Raw genomic sequence first — 20,112 nt, 5'->3', positions numbered from 1 at the left:
GGGGTCTTGTTTGATTTCCCTTTGATTGCTCAGTACCTCTCCTCTGAGAATTGATATCTTTAGAAAGGAGCACATTAACTCTCACTGGAAACAAGGTGTTAGATGATAAATCGATGGGATGGGATTGTTCTCTTCTCTGAACCGCTGGTAGACTTGGGAGTTGCCTGGCTCTCTGATTTTTTCACCTGATTTGTTTCACTCCCCAGTGGACGGTCAGCTCCTCCCACTGCCTGCAGAGGGCGGAGTGGTGGACAGGACGTGGCAGCCTTGTGGTCCGACTGGTCTGGATCTGAACCGTGACACTTCAACTTGATCTTGGGCATGACATCCCCCTACTTTTGCTCTCATTGTAAAATGAGGATGTTACCCAAAGTTCAGCAGGAAGGCAGTGGTGCAGCTTAGCTGAGATGGATGAAAAGCCTCTTTCCTTCTGTATAAATGCCATTTCTTCTTCACCTGGGCATACAGTTGGCAACAAGCATGTGCATTTTTTCTAATACTTTGCAGTCTACAAAGATCTTTCATAAACATGATTACATTTCCCAAATATCTCATTAAATCCTGTTGGCCAGTTGATTTTATTCAGTTTTATAAAATAGGCATTTCTTTTATTTAAATTAAATTTTAACTAGTTTTTTTCAAGGAAGACATTAAGCTTCTGAGAACCTATAGGCATGTTAGGGCATATTCCATATTTAGAGTTAAATCATCTATATTTCTGGGTGCCCAAAAATAAGGAGGTAAAAAGCAAACTACATTGTCTCAAATGCCTAAAAACGTGAGGGACTAATAAAACTTTGATATTAGTTCAAGTTAAGGGAATAGAAACCATACCAACGGTCAGAAAATGCCGTTTATGCTGGTGAAATGCTTCAGAAGGGGACATAAATACAGTATTAAGCATTTAGCTAAACTTTTCCTGACTTTGTATCTCTAACTACTCTTGGGCTTCCCTGGTTGCTCTGAGAGTAACGAATCTACCTGCAGTGCAGGAGATCTGGGTTGGGTCCCTGGGTCAGGAAGATCCCCCGGAAAATGGAATGGCTACTCATTGCAGTATTCTTGCCTGGAGAATTCCATGGACAGAGGAGCTAGACCTACAGTCCCTGGGGTCTCAAAAGAGTCAGATAAAACTTAGTGACTAAACAACAACAAAAGCTTTGTAACGTAAGAATTTCTTTTATTTACATTAAACTTTAGTATGTAAGATCTGTCTTTTCAAGACTCCCTAATTTTTAAAATCACAGCTCTATTTAATGCTAGGGTAGAATGCTCTTTTTAAAAGTCAGAGAGTGGACACTTTGGGCTTCATCAGTTCAGTTCAGTCGTTCAATCTGACTGCGACCCCATGTACAACAGCACACCTGGCTTCCCTGTCCATCAGCAACTCCTAGAGCTTGCTCAAACTCATGTCCATTGAGTCATTGGGCTTTGTAAATATTTATACATTGCTTTCTGTATAATTGAGTTGAAATTTTGTTTTCTTTCTGAGTCCAAGGTTCTCAGCTTCAGCAACTGGCTTTGGGGCTGAACAGCTCTTGGCTGCGATGTGTTGTCCTGGGCATTGCCCAGTGTTCACCAGCATCGCTGGCTTCCACCTATTAGAGGTGCCAGTGGCTCCTCACCACCTGTAATAATTAAAATGTCACCAGACCTTGTCAGCTGTCCCCCGGGGGTACACAGTTATCGTCACCAAGAAGCACCGCTCTAAGCAAAATGAGTTTGTGTGTGTCTGTTTGAAGGTGAAATGTTAATGAAGAAATAAGACAGGAAATATAATTTGATTTATGTTCAGTGGTTCAAAAATTCCTGTTGTATTGAAAAAAAAAAAGGCAGCAGTGAATTCTGAATAGCAATTAGATCAACTGCTACCAAATTGGGACTCTGTGAGATTATTATTAACTTCTGCTGCGTTTGGAATGAGATTTGCTTTAAGTCAACATTCTGGTGCAAATTTACCTGCTAACAACAGTGCTTAGGATCGTGTCGATAAGCCAAATCTTAGAAAAATGTAGGGGCGTTAAGACAGATGAAAGAAGAGTCCATCGTGACGTAGTTTATATTGCACGGTCTTAAGTCATGATTCTCTGATCTTAAAACCTAAGCAAAGCAAAGCAAAACAAAACATGGCATGGCTTATCTTGCACATGTGGTAGCGGTGGATTTGGTACAGGGGGCCGCCCTGCGATCTCAGCCCCGGTGACACTGTGGTTCAGTTAGGCTGATGTCCCCACTTCCCCTCAGTGTTGGATCAAACACTGTTTACTCCTACGCCCAGAGACTCCCCTCCCTCCCTGAAAAGACTCTGGGTGACCGAGGCCTGCCCTCCTCTGTGTCATCACTCCCAACTCAAAGGACCTTCCTACTCTGTATATTTTTTTTAAGAGTGTTTTTGATGTGGACCATTTTTGAAGTTGTTACATCTTGTTTCTGTTTTCTGTTTGTTTGTTTTTTTGGATGCAAGGCATGTGGGATCTTAGCCCCCAGTCAGGGTTCGAACCCCCAGCCCCTGCACTGGAAGGCAAAATCTTAACCACTGGGCCACCAGGAAAGTCCTGCTCTTCTGTCTTGATTCACCTCTCATGAACCTATGGGATACTACAGGTTCATGAGTTTCCTGGTCTGGCTTTTCTGTTAGAACCGTCCTCTCGGGGTGGGGTCACCAGTCTTGAATGACCCTCCTCCATCTCCCCGGGATGAGCGGGAGAGAGAATGAAGATACCCAGAGGAGACTTCCTCCCAGAAGCTCAGCAGGGAAGGAGTCAGGGGTTGACGGGACCGTGGTGTACTTTAGGGTGTGGTTGATTGGAGCACTTGTGGTTGATGGATGGAGTATCCCATCCCATCATCTCTCAACACTCCCACCCTCTTTCCTTTCCCTCTCCCACCCTCTCCTTCCACAGTTTTCCCTTTTATTTTCCAAGTCATCAATCTTTTCTGTGCTGGCTGCTTTTCCCACAGCTGACAAACGTGCTCCAATCAACCACACCCTAAAGTAAACCATGGTCCCCTGTCAACCCCCGATCCCTTCCCTGCTGAGCTTCTGGGAGGAAGCCTCCTCTGGGTATTTCATTCTCTCTCCCCCTCGTCCTGGGGAGATGAAGGAGGGTCACCCAGGACACATCTCCAAACAGGACTGGTGTCTCCACCCCGAGAGTGCTGTTCTATCAGAAAAGCCAGAGAAACCAGGAGAGACTCTGGAAGGGAGAGTCAAGTGACTTCCAGCTGGGTTAACAGGAAAGTTCCCTATCTCAGTCCATGTGCCAGGAATATAAAAGCTCAACAGAACAGATTCTTAAGGAAAAAAACAATAATGCCAAGATGCATAAAAGCTACCCAACAATATTACACAGCTGTTGTTAGTTTTGGGGAGTCAGGTTGATGAGTATGGGGTGGCATGACTGGTGTGCATGATAAAGGGAAAGGAGTGAAGGTCATTATCACTAAGCTTTCTCTATTTCTAAGTCAAACTTCATTTTTGTGAAAGACCAAGTCCATGGAGTTGCAGACAGTGGGACACAACTGAGTGGCTGAACAACAACAAACATTTACTTCAGAATCCCGAAGCTTTGAGACCTTTCTGGAAGGACTCTGGTCCCATTTCAGCTTCCATCCTGTGAAGTCCCATCTCACCCTTCACTTGGGGCCAACTCTGAGGCTCTTTCTTTTTACTCTCTCTAGTCAAACCATCACAGGTTTCCCAGGTGGCTCAGTGGTAAAGAATCTGCCTGTCAATGCAGGAAATGCGGGTTCAATCCCTGGTCTAGGAAGAAGGAAATGGCAACCTTCCTTCCTGGAGAAGGAAATGGAAACCCACCCCAGTATTCTTGCCTGAAAAACCCCATGGACAAAGGAGCCCGGTGGGTTACAGTCCATAGGGTCGCAAAGAGGCAGACTCAACGAATGAACGACAACAAATGAAGCCATCGTCAAGCCCTGCCAATCCCTTCTTTCAAGGCTGTGTGTGCGCGTGCTAAGTCACTTCAGTCATGTCTGACTCTTTGTGACTCATGGACTGTAGCCCCCCAGGCTCCTCTGTCCATGGGGATTCTCCAGGCAAGAATAACTGGAATAGATTTCCCTGCCCTCTTCCAGGGGATTGTTCCAATCCAGGGATTGAACCCATGTCTCTTATGTCTCCTGCATTGTCAGGAATATTCTTTACCACTTGCGCCACCTGGGAAGCCCTCAAGGCTGCAGTTCAGTCGCTCAGTCGTGTTCGACTCTTTGCGACCCCATGAATCGCAGCACGCCAGGCCTCCCTGTCCATCACCATCTCCCGGAGTTCACTCAGACTCACGTCCATCGAGTCAGTGATGCCATCCAGCCATCTCATCCTCGGTCATCCCCTTCTCCTCCTGCCCCCAATCCCTCCCAGAATCAGAGTCTTTTCCAATGGTCACTCTTCGCATGAGGTGGCCAAAGTACTGGAGCTTCAGCTTCAGCATCATTCCTTCCAAAGTACACCCAGGGTTGATCTCCTGCAGAATGGACTGGTTGGATCTCTTTGCAGTCCAAGGGACTCTCAAGAGTCTTCTCCAACAACACAGTTCAAAAGCATCAATTCTTCGGCACTCAGCCTTCTTCACAGTCCAACTCTCACATCCATACATGACCACTGGAAAAACCATAGCCTTGACTAGACGGACCTTAGTCGGCAAAGTAATGTCTCTGCTTTTGAATATGCTGTCTAGGTTGGTCATAACTTTTCTTCCAAGGAGTAAGCGTCTTTTAATTTCATGGCTGCAGTCACCATCTGCAGTGATTTTGGAACCCAATAAAATAAAGTCTGACACTGTTTCTACTGTTTCCCCATCTATTTCCCATGAAGTGATGGGACCAGATGCCATGATCTTCGTTTTCTGAATGTTGAGCTTTAAGCCAACTTTTTCGCTCTCCTCTTTCAGTTTCATCAAGAGGCTTTTGAGTTCCTCTTCACTTTCTGCCATAAGGGTGGTGTCATCTGCATATCTGCAGTGTTGCTTTAATTAATTCCTTCCTCCCATTTCCTCGGAGTCCCCAGCCTCATCCCCTCCCTCCTGGGCTTATCTTCTGCTTTGTAGGGTTGCCCTGGCAGCCGATCTCAAGCCTGGCTAGGAAACACTGAGTCCTATGGTTTGAAACATGCAAAAAAAAAAAATCAAACCTCACAGTTGACACTGTTCCCTTCCATATCCTGTGTATTCATACTCTGCTTAGTGTTATTTCTTTGCGTTGGGTTGATCAAAAGGGTCATTTGAGTTTTTTGTAACATCATATAGAGAAACCTGAATGAACTTTTGGGCCACTCCAATAGTTGTCTCTCTCATCTCCCAGCTGGGTTTAAAGCTCCCACAGGCAGGGCCATGCACATCGCTCTTTATACACAGCTTCCAACGTTCCACTGAACTCCTGGCTCAGCATCAGACCCTCAGTTGGCTCTCCACAATCAAGCAAAAAACATTTGGAGCTTGGTGTTGAGTTATCAAGGGATACATGATCATTCTGAGAATCTCGGAACATTTTCTGAAGCACATTACCCTCTAAAGTTAAGCATTTGATAGCACATATACAGAGCTTTTAAGGTGACTTTTCTTACCCTCCTGAAGTTGCCAGTAATTGTTGAACCTTCCCTTATTCAAAACTTGCAATCATATGGAAAATTTTCAAATGGTATAATATTATTTCTAGACAGTCAAAATACAATATTCTCTCAATTAATTGTATCTATGACCAGTACTCAATCATTCAGTAGAGAAATACCAAAATATTTTGATAACTACACAGCTGTAGTTGTATCTGTGGACTTCAATGTCAATTATAATAAGAAATATTGGCTGCCTGGAGTACCATGTTGAGGAGGAGTCTGAAGTTATATCCAGGCTCAGTGGGGGAAAATAGGCATGCTCAGCTGTCATTTCTGGCAAGGGTGGTGGATAAGAATGAGAAATTTCTGAGTCAGTTGTAGTGAGGTGGATGAACCTAGAGTCTGTTGCACAGAGTAGTAAGTCAGAAAGAGGAAAACTAAGATCATATATTAACACACGTATATAAAGTCTAGAAAAATGGTACAGATGAACCTACTTGCAGGGCAGGAATAGAGACACAGGCGCAGAGAAAGGACTTGTGGACACAGTGGGGAAAGACAGGGTGGGCCGAAGGGACAAACTGAGAGAGCAGCATCGACAGACATATATTACCACATGTAAAACAGGTAGCTTGAGGGAATAGCTATGCTGTGTAATACAGGGGGCGCAGCCCGGTGCTATGTGATAACAAAAATGGGTGGGATGAGGGGCTGGGAGGAAGGCTCAAGAAGGAGGGGATATATGTATACAAAGAACTGACTCACGTTGATGTACAGCAGAAACTAACATCACATTGTAAATTATCCTCCAATTAAAAAAAAAAGACAGAAATTTCTGCACAAGTGGTGGATAAGGATTAGTGATTTCTGCATGGGTGGAAGACGGCAGACAACAGTACATGTGCTGTGTATTTGCAAGCCTAATTAACGTGCCTATTAGTATCACGAAACAGAATCTGTCAGCAACACTAGAGGCTTTGCCAGAAGAGCAAGCCTAAGACATTGAAGTGGGTTGAACGTGTCTTGTTTTTCATTGCTGTTGCTTAGTCACTAAATTGTGTCCCACTCTTTGCCACCGCATGGACTGTAGCTTATGAGGCTTCTCTGTCCATGGGATTTCCTAGGCAAGAATACTGGAGTGGGTTGCCATCTCCTCCTCCAGGGGATCTTCTTGACTCAGGGATTGAACCTGCATTTCATGCACTGCAGGTAGGCTCCACTGAATGACCAGGGAAGCCCAGTGTCCTGTAAAATTTATGTCTACCTGGGATCACAGAATGTGACCTCAGTTGGAAAAAATAGTCTTTCCAGGTATTATTAGTTAAAGATCCAAATGAGCTCATACTGGATTAGGGTGAGTCCTAAATCCAGCTAGAATGTCCTTGTAGGAGACAAAAAAGGACACACAGACATGAGAAGGCCACGTGGAGATGGAAGCATAGTTTGGAGTGATGCTGCCACAAGCCACGGAACACCTGGAGCCACCAGGAGCTGCAGAGGCAGGAAAGGTTCTTCTCTAGAGCTTCTGGGGAGAGCACGGCGCTATTGACACCTTGACCTCAGACTTCAGGGCCTTCAGAACGTTGAGAGATTAAACATCTGTTGTCTTAAGTCAGCAGATTTGTGGTGCTTAGTCATGGCACCTTTAGAAAATGATAACAGACACAAATAAATATATTGCTAACGCTGGCCATTAGGCTAGTGGGGAGTTTTATTTATTTTGGGGGGATCCTAGCACCTGTACCACCACCCCTATTAAAATGATCTGTAATTACAGAAATTGATTCCTCTGGTATATTATGGCAGAATCTTGGTTCGGTGTGAGGTTGAAGTTCTCTGATGAATGAGCCAGAGATCTCTCTACTCTCCCCTTCTCTCTTATCCCCCCATCTTGTCCCGAGACACACACTTGAGCACTGTGGTCAGTTACTCTGCCAACATTTTGGGGAGCCAAGCAGGGTAACAGATCTTCTCTGCCAAGACCTTAAGATGTGCCTCGACCTTCTGTTGCCTTTGAGAATCTCTTAGGACACCAGTGTAACCAATGGATGATTTAAAGCCATCTCGCACCTGTGATGAGCAAAAATTCTTGGGACAGTGACTATAATTAAAATATGAAGTGGGAAAAATTGGGAGATTGGGACTGACATATATCCACTATTGATGCACGTGTGCATGGTCACTTCAGTTGTCTGACTCTTGGCGACCCCATGGACTGTAGCCCACCAGGCTCCTGTGTCCATGGGATTTTCCAGGCAAGAATACTGGCATGGGTTGCCATGCCCTCCTCCAGCAGATCTTCTTAACTCGGGGATCGAACCCACGTCTCTTATGTATCCTGCTTTGGCAGGTGGGTTCTTTACCCACTGAGCCACGTGGGAGGCCCATATACCACTGCTGCTATGTATAAAATAGACAGCTAATGAGAACCTACTGTAAAGCACAGGGAACTCTACTCAATGGTCTGTGGTGACCTAAAAGGGAAGGAAATCCAAAAAAGAGAGGATACATGTCTACGTAGAGCGGATTCAGTTTTCTGTACAGTAGAAACTAACACGGCATTATAAAGCAACGATAGTCCAATAAAAATGAATTTTTTAAAAATGGAGAGAAAATTTTTAAAAGGTACCTGCAATGTTAAACTCTCTGGCCAGTTGAATATTTGCAAATTGAAAATCTGTCCAAAGTGAACTCGGAAGTCCGCCCCGAGTGGCCGGCTCTCTGTCCTGGACACCTCCTTGTTGTTGAAGGTCACCTTTAGGAACAGCGAGCGTCTCTTGACATCCTCCCTTCGCATGACCTCCACCCTGCAGAGTGAGACCATCCATGGGTGGGTCAATATTCGTGTACTAAGTATAAGTGGAGTGGCTGACACAAGGGTGCTGAGCAGAGTGAGATACACTGGAGGTGAGATACACTGGAGGTCTTCACTGAACCAAGGCAGCCACAGGTCTTGCAGGGACACCTCCCTGCAACCTACTGTATAGCACAGGAAACTCTCCTCATTGTTCTGCGGTGACCTAAATGGGAAGCAAATCTGATATAACAATACATGTGATGTGAAATAAGAGGTCCTGGAAAGGCTACAGGTGATTTAGAACTGTGGTCCAAGCATCGTTGTGCTATAGTCTTTAAAATTTTTTTCCAGGCAAGCCATACATTTGCATCCCAACAGTTTAAGTAAACAGAATCATATTATTTGTCAAATGGAGTGAATTCGGACCATAAAGGCTAATAGTGGTTTATGTTGGGATGTGATGTTTTATCCTAAAAAAAATATCACAGCATATTGTAGCAGTTGGGTCAACTCAGCTTTTTCAAAATCCAAACTTTTTCCTAACAGTTTCCGATGGTGAGTCACTGCTCTTTGTCTGTAGGGACCTATGAAAGGTTCCTTATTTTTAAAGGTCATTTGAATCCCAGTAGAAGACAGAAGGTATCCTAGTAACCATATCATTCTTACAGCCAGGAAGTTAAAAAGAAAAAAAAGGTCAACACCTTCAAGAGCAGTCTTTATTTGTAGAGATGCCCACTTATTTATCTGCAGAGATGCCCACTCTAAATGCCGCTTATTGCTTAAGTCAATAGTAACTCAGTCTGTTAAGGATTCAAAAAGGTGAGAGCAGAAAAATCCAAAACATACTCAGGGTTTTTCGAGTGTTATTTTTTTAATATTATGATTATATATATACACACAACATAACACTTACCATGTTAACATTATTTAAGTAAACCATTTGGTGGCCTTAAGTACATTGCAATGTGATGTGACCAACACCCCTATTCTTCTCTAGAATGTTCTCAACATCCCAAATAGAAATTCTGTACTCATTAAACTGGGAGAGTAGGTTAAATTTTTTGCATCTCTATAATTTAGGCCTCGATGGACATGAGTTTTGAGCAAGCTCTGGGATTTGGTGATGGACAGGGAAGCCTGATGTGCTGCAGTCCATGAGGTCGCAAAGAGACGGACATGACTGACTGACTGAACTGAACTGAATTTAGGCCTATCCCAGGTGTGAAATTGCTCGATTATTTTTCCTATAAAAAACATTTGACACCATCTCAAGAAGTATCCGAGACCCCCAAAGACTTGACTCTGAGTTTTTTAAAAGGCGTATTTCCAATGACCCCGTGCCAGTGACAGACCTGAAACACCTCCTTCTTCTGCACGGCTTCCTCCCCTGATGGCCTGATGAAGGGGGTGGATTATAACCACCGACTCAGGAAAACCTGGTTTATAGTCCCCAAACCCAGTGAAAACTCAGAAACTTCAGACGGAGGTATACATTTTTGGTCAAAATGGGACTCATCATCAAAGACTGTAAAATCAACCTAAATTTTCCCTTTAAAAGACATACCATGGGGACGTCCCTGCTGGTACAGTGGATAGGAATCCACTTTGCCAGGGAGAGGGCGTGTGCTAGCAGTGATCAGAAAGGACACACTGAGGTTACAGATAAAGGCTCCAAAGCGGAAGCCATGCAGGCAGGCACTGTGCAGAGCACTTCCTACAGGCAGCTTCAGGCAGTGAACTCCTGTGGGGCCAGTGGGGATGTACTGGGTGCGTGAACCATAGGAAATCACCAAAATCTGGACAAATACCTGCAGTGGCACATAGTCCAAGCTAACATATGGCTATAGAGAGTTCAGGATTCTCCCGATCATTGCATGTTGGCCAGGTGATGTATACTCCATTTGGTGCACACGTGCGTGTGTGCGTCGCATGTCAACCTCATTCACGGTCAGAGCATCTACTCACCTGGGACACTGGTCGTTGGGCGTCACGCTCCCCGCCAGGCTCAACTCCGGGACCAGCATGGGCTCCCCCGGCCTCCTTCGGCTCTGGGTGGCTCTTTCCCTCACCTGCTGCTCTATCACCGCCCTGTCCATGGGCTCTGGAGGGGCGGGCTTCTCAGGCTCCTCCCTGGGACCTGGCTCCTCCCTCTCCTCATCGGTGGGATGTTCTTCCACTTCCTGTTTCTTTTTCTTCTTTTTGGCCCTCTGTCAGGTAAGAGGCAAACTTATCTCAAGTAGAAATTTTGGAATTTCTTTGAAAATCACAGTCTTCAGGATCAGATAGGCCTGGGATGCAAACCCAGCTTCACCCCCATCAGTTGTGTGCACTTGGGCAGCTCAAGAAGCCATTTGACCTCTCTGTGCCTCGGTTTTCTCATCTACAAAATGGGAACAATCATAGGAGATTTTTTTCCCAGTGCTGTTGAAATGAGATCATGCCTGGAAAGCACTTATCACAGTGCCTGGTCCCTACAGAGAGCTTAAAAAAGTTGGTTGTGCATGTGATCAGTTCTAAAGACCAAGGATACATCTTGAAATTAAAGTAAGGCTTGTGAGCAGAACTGGTCCTGCAGGTCACACTGATTTTTTTTTTTAATTTTTATTTTTAATTGGAGGGCAGTCATTTTACAAATTTGTCTTGCTTGCTGCCACATGACAGTGCGAATCAATCATAAGTATATATATGTGTGTGTGTATATATATATATATATATATATAATCTCCATATATCCCCTTCCTCTTGGGCCTCCTTCCTACCGCTCACGTACCCTAATGTTCACTGCAACACTAGTTACAATAGCCAGGACATGAAAGCAACCTAAGTGTCCATCAACAGATGGATAGATAGAGATGTTGTGGTACGTGTATACAATGGACTGTTACTGAGCCATGAAATAGAAGAAATGTGCATCAGTTGAACTGAGGCGGATGAGCTTATGCCTATTACACATCCTGATCTTTTACTTATTGTTCCTGGATTCAGTTTTGCAGGGACATGTGTGCAAAGTTACACAATTTTCTAACAGAAACCCAGAAGCACAATACCCTACATTCATTGGTGTAAGGTGTGTAAAAGGCTTAGCACAGCGCTTGACACACTCATGAGCAATTACTATGTTTTACTTATTTGCTCACTCAGATAGTCACAGCCTGATACAGAGACCAGCCTTTGGAAAAAGCTGGCTCTGGTATCCACTGGCTAGGTCACATTTTCAACAAGTGCATCAACCAGTTCACTCTCTCATCCTTTTGCTCCCTAGCAAGAGGGCCAGGAGGAGACAGAGAAGAGCGGGCAGGGGACCCCAGTCTGCCTGCCCAGTTTCCCTCCTCCTGCCCCCAGCTGCCTCCTCCCATATGCCCCTGTCCTCCAGGGCAGCTCTGTTGAAGGCTGCTCACAGACCTGGGCTTTCTTCCAGGCTTTCCACCGCTGCAGCATGACTCTGTACACCTCCATCTTCTGTTCGTACTCTTCAGTGTGCTCTTCCAGCAATTCATTGATCTCAGCCTGAATTTCTGCTTCATATGCTTCTTCGTCAGCTTTCTGGTCAACTTTTTCCCTTAAAATAATTTATGACACTCTAGATGTTTCTTGAAATTAAGTGACAGAGTAATAATAACAGCAAATACATTTTCTATGCATGCTATAACCCAATAATACAATGTTTGAAAAAAGCTTACTTTCTCAAAACAAGTTTCAAGGGAGTATTTGTAAACCTCTGGAACTCTCGGAGGGACTTCATCTCTTTCCAGACCTTTATGATGGTCTTAAGCAACATTCGATCTTTTTCTTGTTCAGCATCACGCAGTTTTCTTGTTTGCCTAGGAGATATAATATATGGATATGTATTTAAAAGTTATTTAGGTGTGTTTGCAAATTAAAAAGAAACTAATAACACTATAGTGATTGTATAATTAATTTCATAACTATGACATTTCTTATGTACTAGAAAACCAAAAATATGAATGCAAATTTGAAGTCAGTAGGATGCTGGTCTGTTTTGAAAGGTTATTTAATTTTGTTTTCTCTAGAAGAATCTGACTTCAATTAGACTAAATTACCTAGACAGCATATTAAAAAGCAGAGACATTACTTTGCCAACAAAGGTCCATCTAGTCAAGGCTATGGTTTTTCCAGTGGTCATGTATGGATGTGAGAGTTGGAATATAAGGAAAGCTGAGCACCCCAGAATTGATGCTTTTGAACTGTGGTGTTGGAGAAGACTCTTGAGAGTCCCTTGGACTGCAAGGAGATCCAACCAGTCCATCCTAAACGAGATCAGTCCTGGGTGTTCATTGGAGGGACTGATGCTGAAGCTGAAACTCCAATATTTCGGCCACCTGATGCGAAGAACTGAATTTGAAAAGACCCTGATGCTGGGAAAGATTGAGGGCAGAAGAAGAAGGGGACAACAGAGGATGAGATGGTTGGATGGCATCATCGACTCAATGGACATGGGTTTGGTGGACTCCGGGAGTTGGTGATGGACAGGGAGGCCTGGTGTGCTGTGGTTCATGGGGTCACAAAGAGTTGGACACGACTGAGTGACTGAACTGAACTGAATCATTTAAAATTCTCATTCATACTGTGCAGTCTTAAATAAACAGACAGCTTTGAAGTTGTGAAAATAAAGGGCCCAGTAAATATAGTTCTCAAGGACTAAATTATTGTAAATAGGAAAGTATGTTGCTGAACCAGTTAACAACTGGTATATTAAAGTCTGTCTGTGTTAGTACAAATCACAAGTTCTACATTTAGGAGATGAAGCAATGTTACTACATGCCCTGGCGAGTTTTCTGTTCTGACTATATTAGCAAAAGTTTGGCTTGATTTGTAGAGGCATCATTTGAAAATGTTTTCATTCTTATTGAATGAAAATAATACTTTATGTATTTGGGAATTATTTAATGCCTAATTTTGTCCTCTCTACAAATAATAGCCAAATCCAAAACCCAAATGTGCTTCATTATGCTATTAGTTAGTAGATTAATTAATTCAATTTTTTTTTCCTTTTGAGCAAGCACCTGATGTCATTCCAGGGGATTCAGAAGTGTGTAGGAGATAGGAGGTGTCTCTGTCCTCAAGGGGCTTCTCTGGTGGCTCAGACGGTAAAGAATCTGCCTGCAATGCAGGAGACCCAAGTTCAATCCCTGGGTTGGGAAGATCCCCTGGAGAAGGAAATGGCAACCCATTCCAGTATTCTTGTCTGGAGAGTCCTTTGGACAGAGGAGCCTGGCGGGCTACAGTCCATAGGGTCACAAAAAGCTGGACATGACTAAGTAACTAACAAACACTTTTACTTTCTGTCCTCAAGGAGTTTATAGTTCAGCTCAGGAGACAGACACACAGATGAAGGGCTGAAGGTCATTCAGTCGGTATCATGGAAAAGGAAGATGGCAGAAGATAACAGCCAGTTAGTTATTGGGTAGTCAAGACTGAGGACTCTTGGAAGACCTTAGAAAAGCTAGAAGGCCATGAACTAGAATAAGACTCGTTTTGGTCGGTTAGGGCGTTTGGGATGGACATGCAGTCATTGTTATATTTAAAATGGATAACCAACAAGATCCTACTGTATAGCACAGGGAACTCTGCTCAAACTCCCCCATTTGAGCAGAGGGGAGGGGAGTTTGAAGGAGAATGGACGCATGTAAATGCATGGCTGAGTCCCTCTGCTGTGCACCTGAAACTATCTCAACATTGTTTTATCAGCTATGTGTGTGTCCTTGCTCTGTCACTTAGTCATGTCTGACTCTTTGTGACCCCATGGACTGTAGCCCTCCAGGCTCCTCTGTCCATGGCAAGAATACTGGAGTGGGTTGCCATTTCCTCCTCTAGGGGATCTTCCCAACCCAGTGATTGCATCGGTGTCTCCCACGGCTCCTGTGTTGGCAGATTCTTTACTTGAGAAAACTTTATTCCAATATAAAGCAAAAAGTTCAGAAGTTAAAAAAAAAAAAAGGTACTTCAAGAAGTAACCTAAAAACCTGAAAAAAAACCTACTTCATTTCTGAAAAATGCTACCATCTGAGTCTTCAGTGGTCATTTACTCAGGGTTTTTGTTTGCAATGTTTAGAGTTACGTATGGAGACCTCTCCATCCATCCTCTTCTTTCCTTCCCTGAAGGAAGAAACTGGCATGTGTGTCTTTTCTGTCCCTACGTGACACAGATGTGTGTTTACTTGGAAGACATGAGTGTTATTTCACGTGGTCTTTAGGATTTATGACCTGTATCACACAGTGAGTATCCTCTTCCAACTGGATTTTTTCACTCCACACTATTGTATCCATGATACACACAGGTCTAATTCAGTCACTCTTTACTGTAGTATGGATGTTCATTACAAGACCAAAGCTGATGGGTTCATTCTGGTGTGGGGTTATCTCTAGCTTCTTGCTGTTGTAAGTGATACTGTGGAACCCTTGCACATGTCTCCAGGGTACAGATGCCCACAGCTCTTTGGAGTGTCTTAAGCAGAATTGCAGGATTCTAACTGGAGAAGGAAATGGCAATCCACGCCAGCACTCTTGCCTGGAAAATCCCATGGACGGAGGAGTCTGATAGGCTACAGTCCATGGGGTCGCAAAAAGTCGGACACGACTGAGCGACTTCACTTCACTTCACTTCAACTCATGGGCATTTTCAACTCTTTGTTCATTTCTGGACAAGACACTCTCTCAGAAGTGGTGGCTGTAGCAATATTTGTTTACACCAACAGGGGGTACAAGTTGTCATATTCTGCTCCCCCCAACCACTTTCCCCAGTCCTCCACGGCCCCACCTTCATCCTCATGCTTTTATTGGGCTTCAAATTTGGTGTTAATACGACGGACGTATCTCATTATTTCATTTGACAGCGAAAGTGCTCGTCGCTCAGTTGTGTCCAACTCTCTGTGACGCCATGGACTGTAGCCCACCAGGCTCCTCTGTCCATGGGATTCTCTAGGCAAGAATACTGGAGTGGGTAGCTATTTCTATCTCCAGGAGATCTTTTCCGCCCAGAGATCAAACCTGGGTCTCCTGCACTGCCGGCAGATTCTTTACCACTAGCGTCTCCTGGGAAGCCCATTTGGTTATAATGTATTCAATGCATTCAGGAAAAACTCTGAAAAAATAAACTCTCAACAAGCACAGGGAAAAAAGCAGCAGTTATAATCACAGATTTTACTCACCGAATCTCAGATTTATATTCATTGATGGTTTTGGGGGTTGTTTCAAGAGTCTTAGGCGTTTTTGCTGGGTTAAGGCCCATCTGAACAGCATTTCTTAGGGCGTGGAGCTTAAAGAGATGTGGATTCAAGTTTTGAGTTAGAAGCTCTACTCCTCGCCACAACCCAATTCTCCAGGGTAAAATGATGCCTGCAACCTCAGACAGGCATTGTTTAGGATGACACAATGGATGTGCAAGCACTCAGACATCTCCACGCTTCCACCAAAGTGAACTTTGACAGAAATATTGCCTCTAGTCTTTATTTGTGTAGTTTATTTCTTTTTAATTGGAGAATAATTGTTTTACAGCATTGTGCTGGTTTCTGCCATTCATCATATGAATCAGCCACAGGTTACATATGCCCCTCCCTCTTGGACCACGTGTGTCCATTCTTATTCTGTGGTCCAGACCCATCGGCTCATGACCGGTCCTTCCTTTGCTCTAGTGTCTCAGAAACAAGTTTTCTTTCAAGAGAGAAGGAGTCTTTTCTGAAGTCTGGACACAGAATGATATTCTTGCGATACAGAACATAAAATTACAGACTCATAAAAGCAGGCATTGTGGCATTATCCCTTATTTGGGCAATAAGTTTTTAAGGTCAGGGTCTAAGACTAAAATTATCTATAATCAAGACTACCCATGAATATTCCATGGGACAGTGTCACATTAGAAGTAAACCCAAAATGGATAGCCATTTCTTTGAGCGTCAGTTGAAACAACTGACTTTTGTTTAGGAATCCTATTGGGGAAATTAACATGTAATAATGAGAATGTCTCTGAGGACCAAGAAATTCTCAAACCGTGAACAGTCTCACCCTCTGAGATCACACAGGCAAGACGAGCCTTGTATCTGCCATCTAATACCCATTCAAGGTGGGTGAGATCATTTGCTCGGTTTGCACAAATGGTTCTCTAAGCCAAGCGTGTGCCACTGAATTTGCACACACCAAACGTGCATTGTCCTGGACTTTCTTGTGCCTCTAGGTAGGACAACACATCACATCCTAGACAGAGGGAACATGAAGGAGGCACGTGAGCCTTTGCTGCTGGTAGGCATTTGTATTGATTGGGCTCCTCGGGAGAACCAACCCCATCAACAACTGGCACGCAAGAGATCACAGGTACCTTATCAGTGAGAAATTTTGCCTTGTTCCTCTGGCGTCTTGCGAGGTACTGGTCATACAACTGGGCCAGCTTGGCTGCCAACACATGCTCTCGGCTAAAACAGGGGTGATGCGTGAAGATTAACCCCGAAATATCAATGTCCAGCTGGAAATTCCCGGGAGAGTCCCCAGATCCAATCAGATGCTGACTTCTGTGGATGTATTTTACTGCCTGCCAGAAGAGCAGAGTGTAGGGGAAACACAGTCAGGCACTTCCTAGTTCCTCATCTAATGCGCAATGGGAAAGTCAGGCACAAAGTCCCTTCTACCCTGATCAAGCCAGGAGAACCACGCTCTAGTCCTGGTTCCCTGGAGCTTTCGGGGCCTGCCCTTTTCTGAACACCACTTCAATCTTGCTTTCCTAGGTCTTTCAGCGTTTATCTCTACTGAATCATAGCCCTAATCTTTGTCATGCGACTATCTCATTTCCTGGAACTCTTGGGTTTTGCAGCTGGTGACCTTGAAATTCTTTTAATGAGAAGAGCATAGAGTCTAGTCCAAACTGATCATTACTTGGATCATAGACACTCTCCATGTGGACAAGTTTTTAGTTTGCAGACAACAGCCAGAGACCAATTTACTGAACCGAGCTTCGTGCTGGCTCTTGTTTTCCTGAGAAGAAGAAAATTAGTCTGCAAAATAACAGAGCAAGAGGGAGGTGGGGCAGCTGAGTGTGTCGAAAACAGGAGTGGAAATTTCCACTGGGACTTTCCTGGATCACTTGGTGTACAGTGTGCTATATCAACGTCTGTTTTTCTTCATTAAACTCATTAAGATACTCTATGTCGACCACTGCTGCTCTTCTGGGAATCTAGTTTTGGAGGCTGGGAGCTCCAAAATGGGGAGGTGACCTTTCTGATTTTGTGTCTTCATGTTCTCTCCTTGTCATGAACACTGACTACAGTCAGGATGTGGGCTTTCACACTTCTTCGAGCCTCCCATTTGCAGAGAGGAACTTCTGGAAGTTATTTATGTTGTCTGGAAAATATTCAGCCAGTTCAATTCAGTTCAGTCTCTCAGTCGTGTCTGACTCTTTGCGACCCCATGGACTGCAGCATGCCAGGCCTCCCTGTCCATCACCAACTCCCAGAGTTTACTCAAACTCATGTCCATTGAGTCCATGATGCCCTCCAACCACCTCATCCTCTGTCGTTTCTTTTTCCTCTCACCTTCAATCTTTCCCAGCATCAGGGTCTTTTCAAATTCAGTTCTTCGCATCAGGTGGCCGAAGTATTGGAGTTTCAGCTTCAGCATCAGTCCTTCCAATGAACACCCAGGACTGATTTCCTTTAGGATGGACTGGTTGGATCTCCTTGCAGTCCAAGGGACTCTAAAGAGTCTTCTGCAACACCACAGTTCAAAAGCATCAATTCTTGGGTGCTCAGCTTTCTTTATAGTCCAACTCTCACATCCATACATGACCACTGGAAAAACCATAGCTTTGACTAGATGGACCTTTGTTGGCAAAGTAATGTCTCTGCTTTTTAATATACTGTCTAGGTTGAAAAGATTATGTGGCCCAAATGTTTTATTTACAAGTTATGAGGTTAAATGGCAGCTGCAACTACTCTACTCAGAAGTGACGCTTTCATCCTTCTTCAGCTGTGGGTGACATGTTCAGGAGTCTCTTCATTTAACCTTCTTCATGGCATCATGTAAAGATGCTGAACTAGGGGCAGAAGCCCTGGATTCCAGCTCTGGCTCCACCTCTGAGGATAAAGATCCAGCTGGCATTTTGTATGTCCCAGGCATCATATAAGGCTTCCTGGTAGCTCAGATGGTAAAGAATCCACCTGCAATGCAGGAGACCCAGGTTCAATCCCTGAGTTGGGAAGATCTCATGGAGAAGAGAATAGCAACCCACTCCAGTATTCTTGCCTGGAGAATTCTAGGGACAGAGGAGCCTGGGAAGCTATAGTCCATGGGGTCACAAAGAGTTGGACACAACTGAGCAACTGAACAAGAACAACAAGAACAACAAGGCCTTGTATAAAGTACTTCACATACATCACCTCACTCATTCTGTCAGGGAACCACGGGCTGTTACACAAGATCCTCCTCGTGGGCCCTGGAAGGGGTCCACCTTCCTGCAATAACTCCAAGAGATGAGTGGTTGACTACACGTAGTGGGACCTGTTTGTGAGCAGCCGTAGGCTGAGAGGGGCAAACTGGGATATGAGCTTTACAACCTGGAGCAGGAAGGATGAAGCCTGAGATATGCAGAGGGAGGGATGGAAAGCAGAAGAGCGGACTCCAGAATTAGAATCCTAGCTCAAGATCCCATTGTTCTCGCCATCAGACTAAGCTTGGAGGTCACACTCTGTGTGTGTGTGGATGTGCATGTATGCATGGACAAAGAGGCCTTCACACTTGTTATACGGTGTGATCTGCTTTTCAGTTACTATTAGTCATTGAAATGGTAGCAATATTTGACAGTAATACATTCAAATATGAGTCTTCATTTACCAGTAAATTTGTTGTTGGGTTTTGTGTTACCTTCTTTGTATTGATATTCATGAGTAAGGATATAAGAGTGTATTTCTTTTTAGTCTTTCAATTTCATACTTATTTTCCCCCTAAAAGATTAGTAGACTCTTAATGTATATTTAGGATTTGTGATTTCCTACAGACCTCCACTATGGCATACCCTCCATTTTCATAAAACAATAAGTTTTCTTTCTTAGAAAATAAGTCAGTCTGTCTTTGATGAGAAGACCTACACACAGACTTTTTTATTTTAAAAATATGTTCTTGTAAAACTGGGATGTGTTTACAAATAAAGTAGGCTTGAAAAAAACAGATTAACTATACCTCAGTTGTTGGTGTTCAGTTGCTAAGTCATGTCTGACTCTTTGTGACCCCACAGACTGCAGCCCACAAGGCTATTCTATCCTTCATCATCTCCTGGAGTTTGCTCATATTCATGTTCCTTGAGTAGGTGATGCTATCTAACCATCTCATCCTCTGCCACCCACTTCTCCTTTTGTCTTCAATCTTTCTCAGTCTTTTCCAGTGAGTCGGCTCTTTGCATCAGATGGCCAAAGTATTGTAGCTCCAAAATATGTTGAGTCAAATCTCCCTTTGGATTTACAGGGGGGGAAACCCATCCCCACAGGGGTCATATTCCACCAATATTTCGTACCTTCTGAAGCCCAAGTTCTGACATTAATATCTTCACCCATCATGTTGCCACAACAAAGGTCCATCTCTGTCCTCTTTCTTTTGGGTAAGAGTACTCAATTATAACCTGCCATCGTGTTAAATGTTTTTAACCTGCAGGTGGTGACTATGTGTCTTATGATCCTTCTGGCCACCTGGATTAATTAAAATATTTCCACCTCTCAAAGACTTGTGTCCCAGAGACTTAATGGAAACATTC

At 44.0% G+C, this 20,112-nt stretch overlaps 1 protein-coding gene across 1 annotated transcript in view; it reads right to left on the bottom strand.

Moving 5' to 3' along the window:
- Window positions 1-20,112, bottom strand: part of CC2D2A (coiled-coil and C2 domain containing 2A) — a 129,678-nt gene that overhangs the window by 54,063 nt on the left and 55,503 nt on the right. The window contains exons 12-17 of the mRNA XM_068975261.1: window positions 16,696-16,905; window positions 15,533-15,639; window positions 12,044-12,184; window positions 11,766-11,922; window positions 10,329-10,570; window positions 8,196-8,373 (exon numbers count right to left, since the gene is read on the bottom strand). Coding sequence (XP_068831362.1) covers window positions 8,196-8,373; window positions 10,329-10,570; window positions 11,766-11,922; window positions 12,044-12,184; window positions 15,533-15,639; window positions 16,696-16,905 — 1,035 coding nt within the window. The remainder of the gene's footprint in view (window positions 1-8,195; window positions 8,374-10,328; window positions 10,571-11,765; window positions 11,923-12,043; window positions 12,185-15,532; window positions 15,640-16,695; window positions 16,906-20,112) is intronic.

The sequence above is a fragment of the Capricornis sumatraensis genome, chromosome 7, assembly GCF_032405125.1.
Source record: "Capricornis sumatraensis isolate serow.1 chromosome 7, serow.2, whole genome shotgun sequence".
Classification (NCBI taxonomy): domain Eukaryota; kingdom Metazoa; phylum Chordata; class Mammalia; order Artiodactyla; family Bovidae; genus Capricornis; species Capricornis sumatraensis.
The sequence above is the reverse complement of the archived record's forward strand: the minus strand, read 5'-3'. Positions and strand labels throughout refer to the sequence as shown.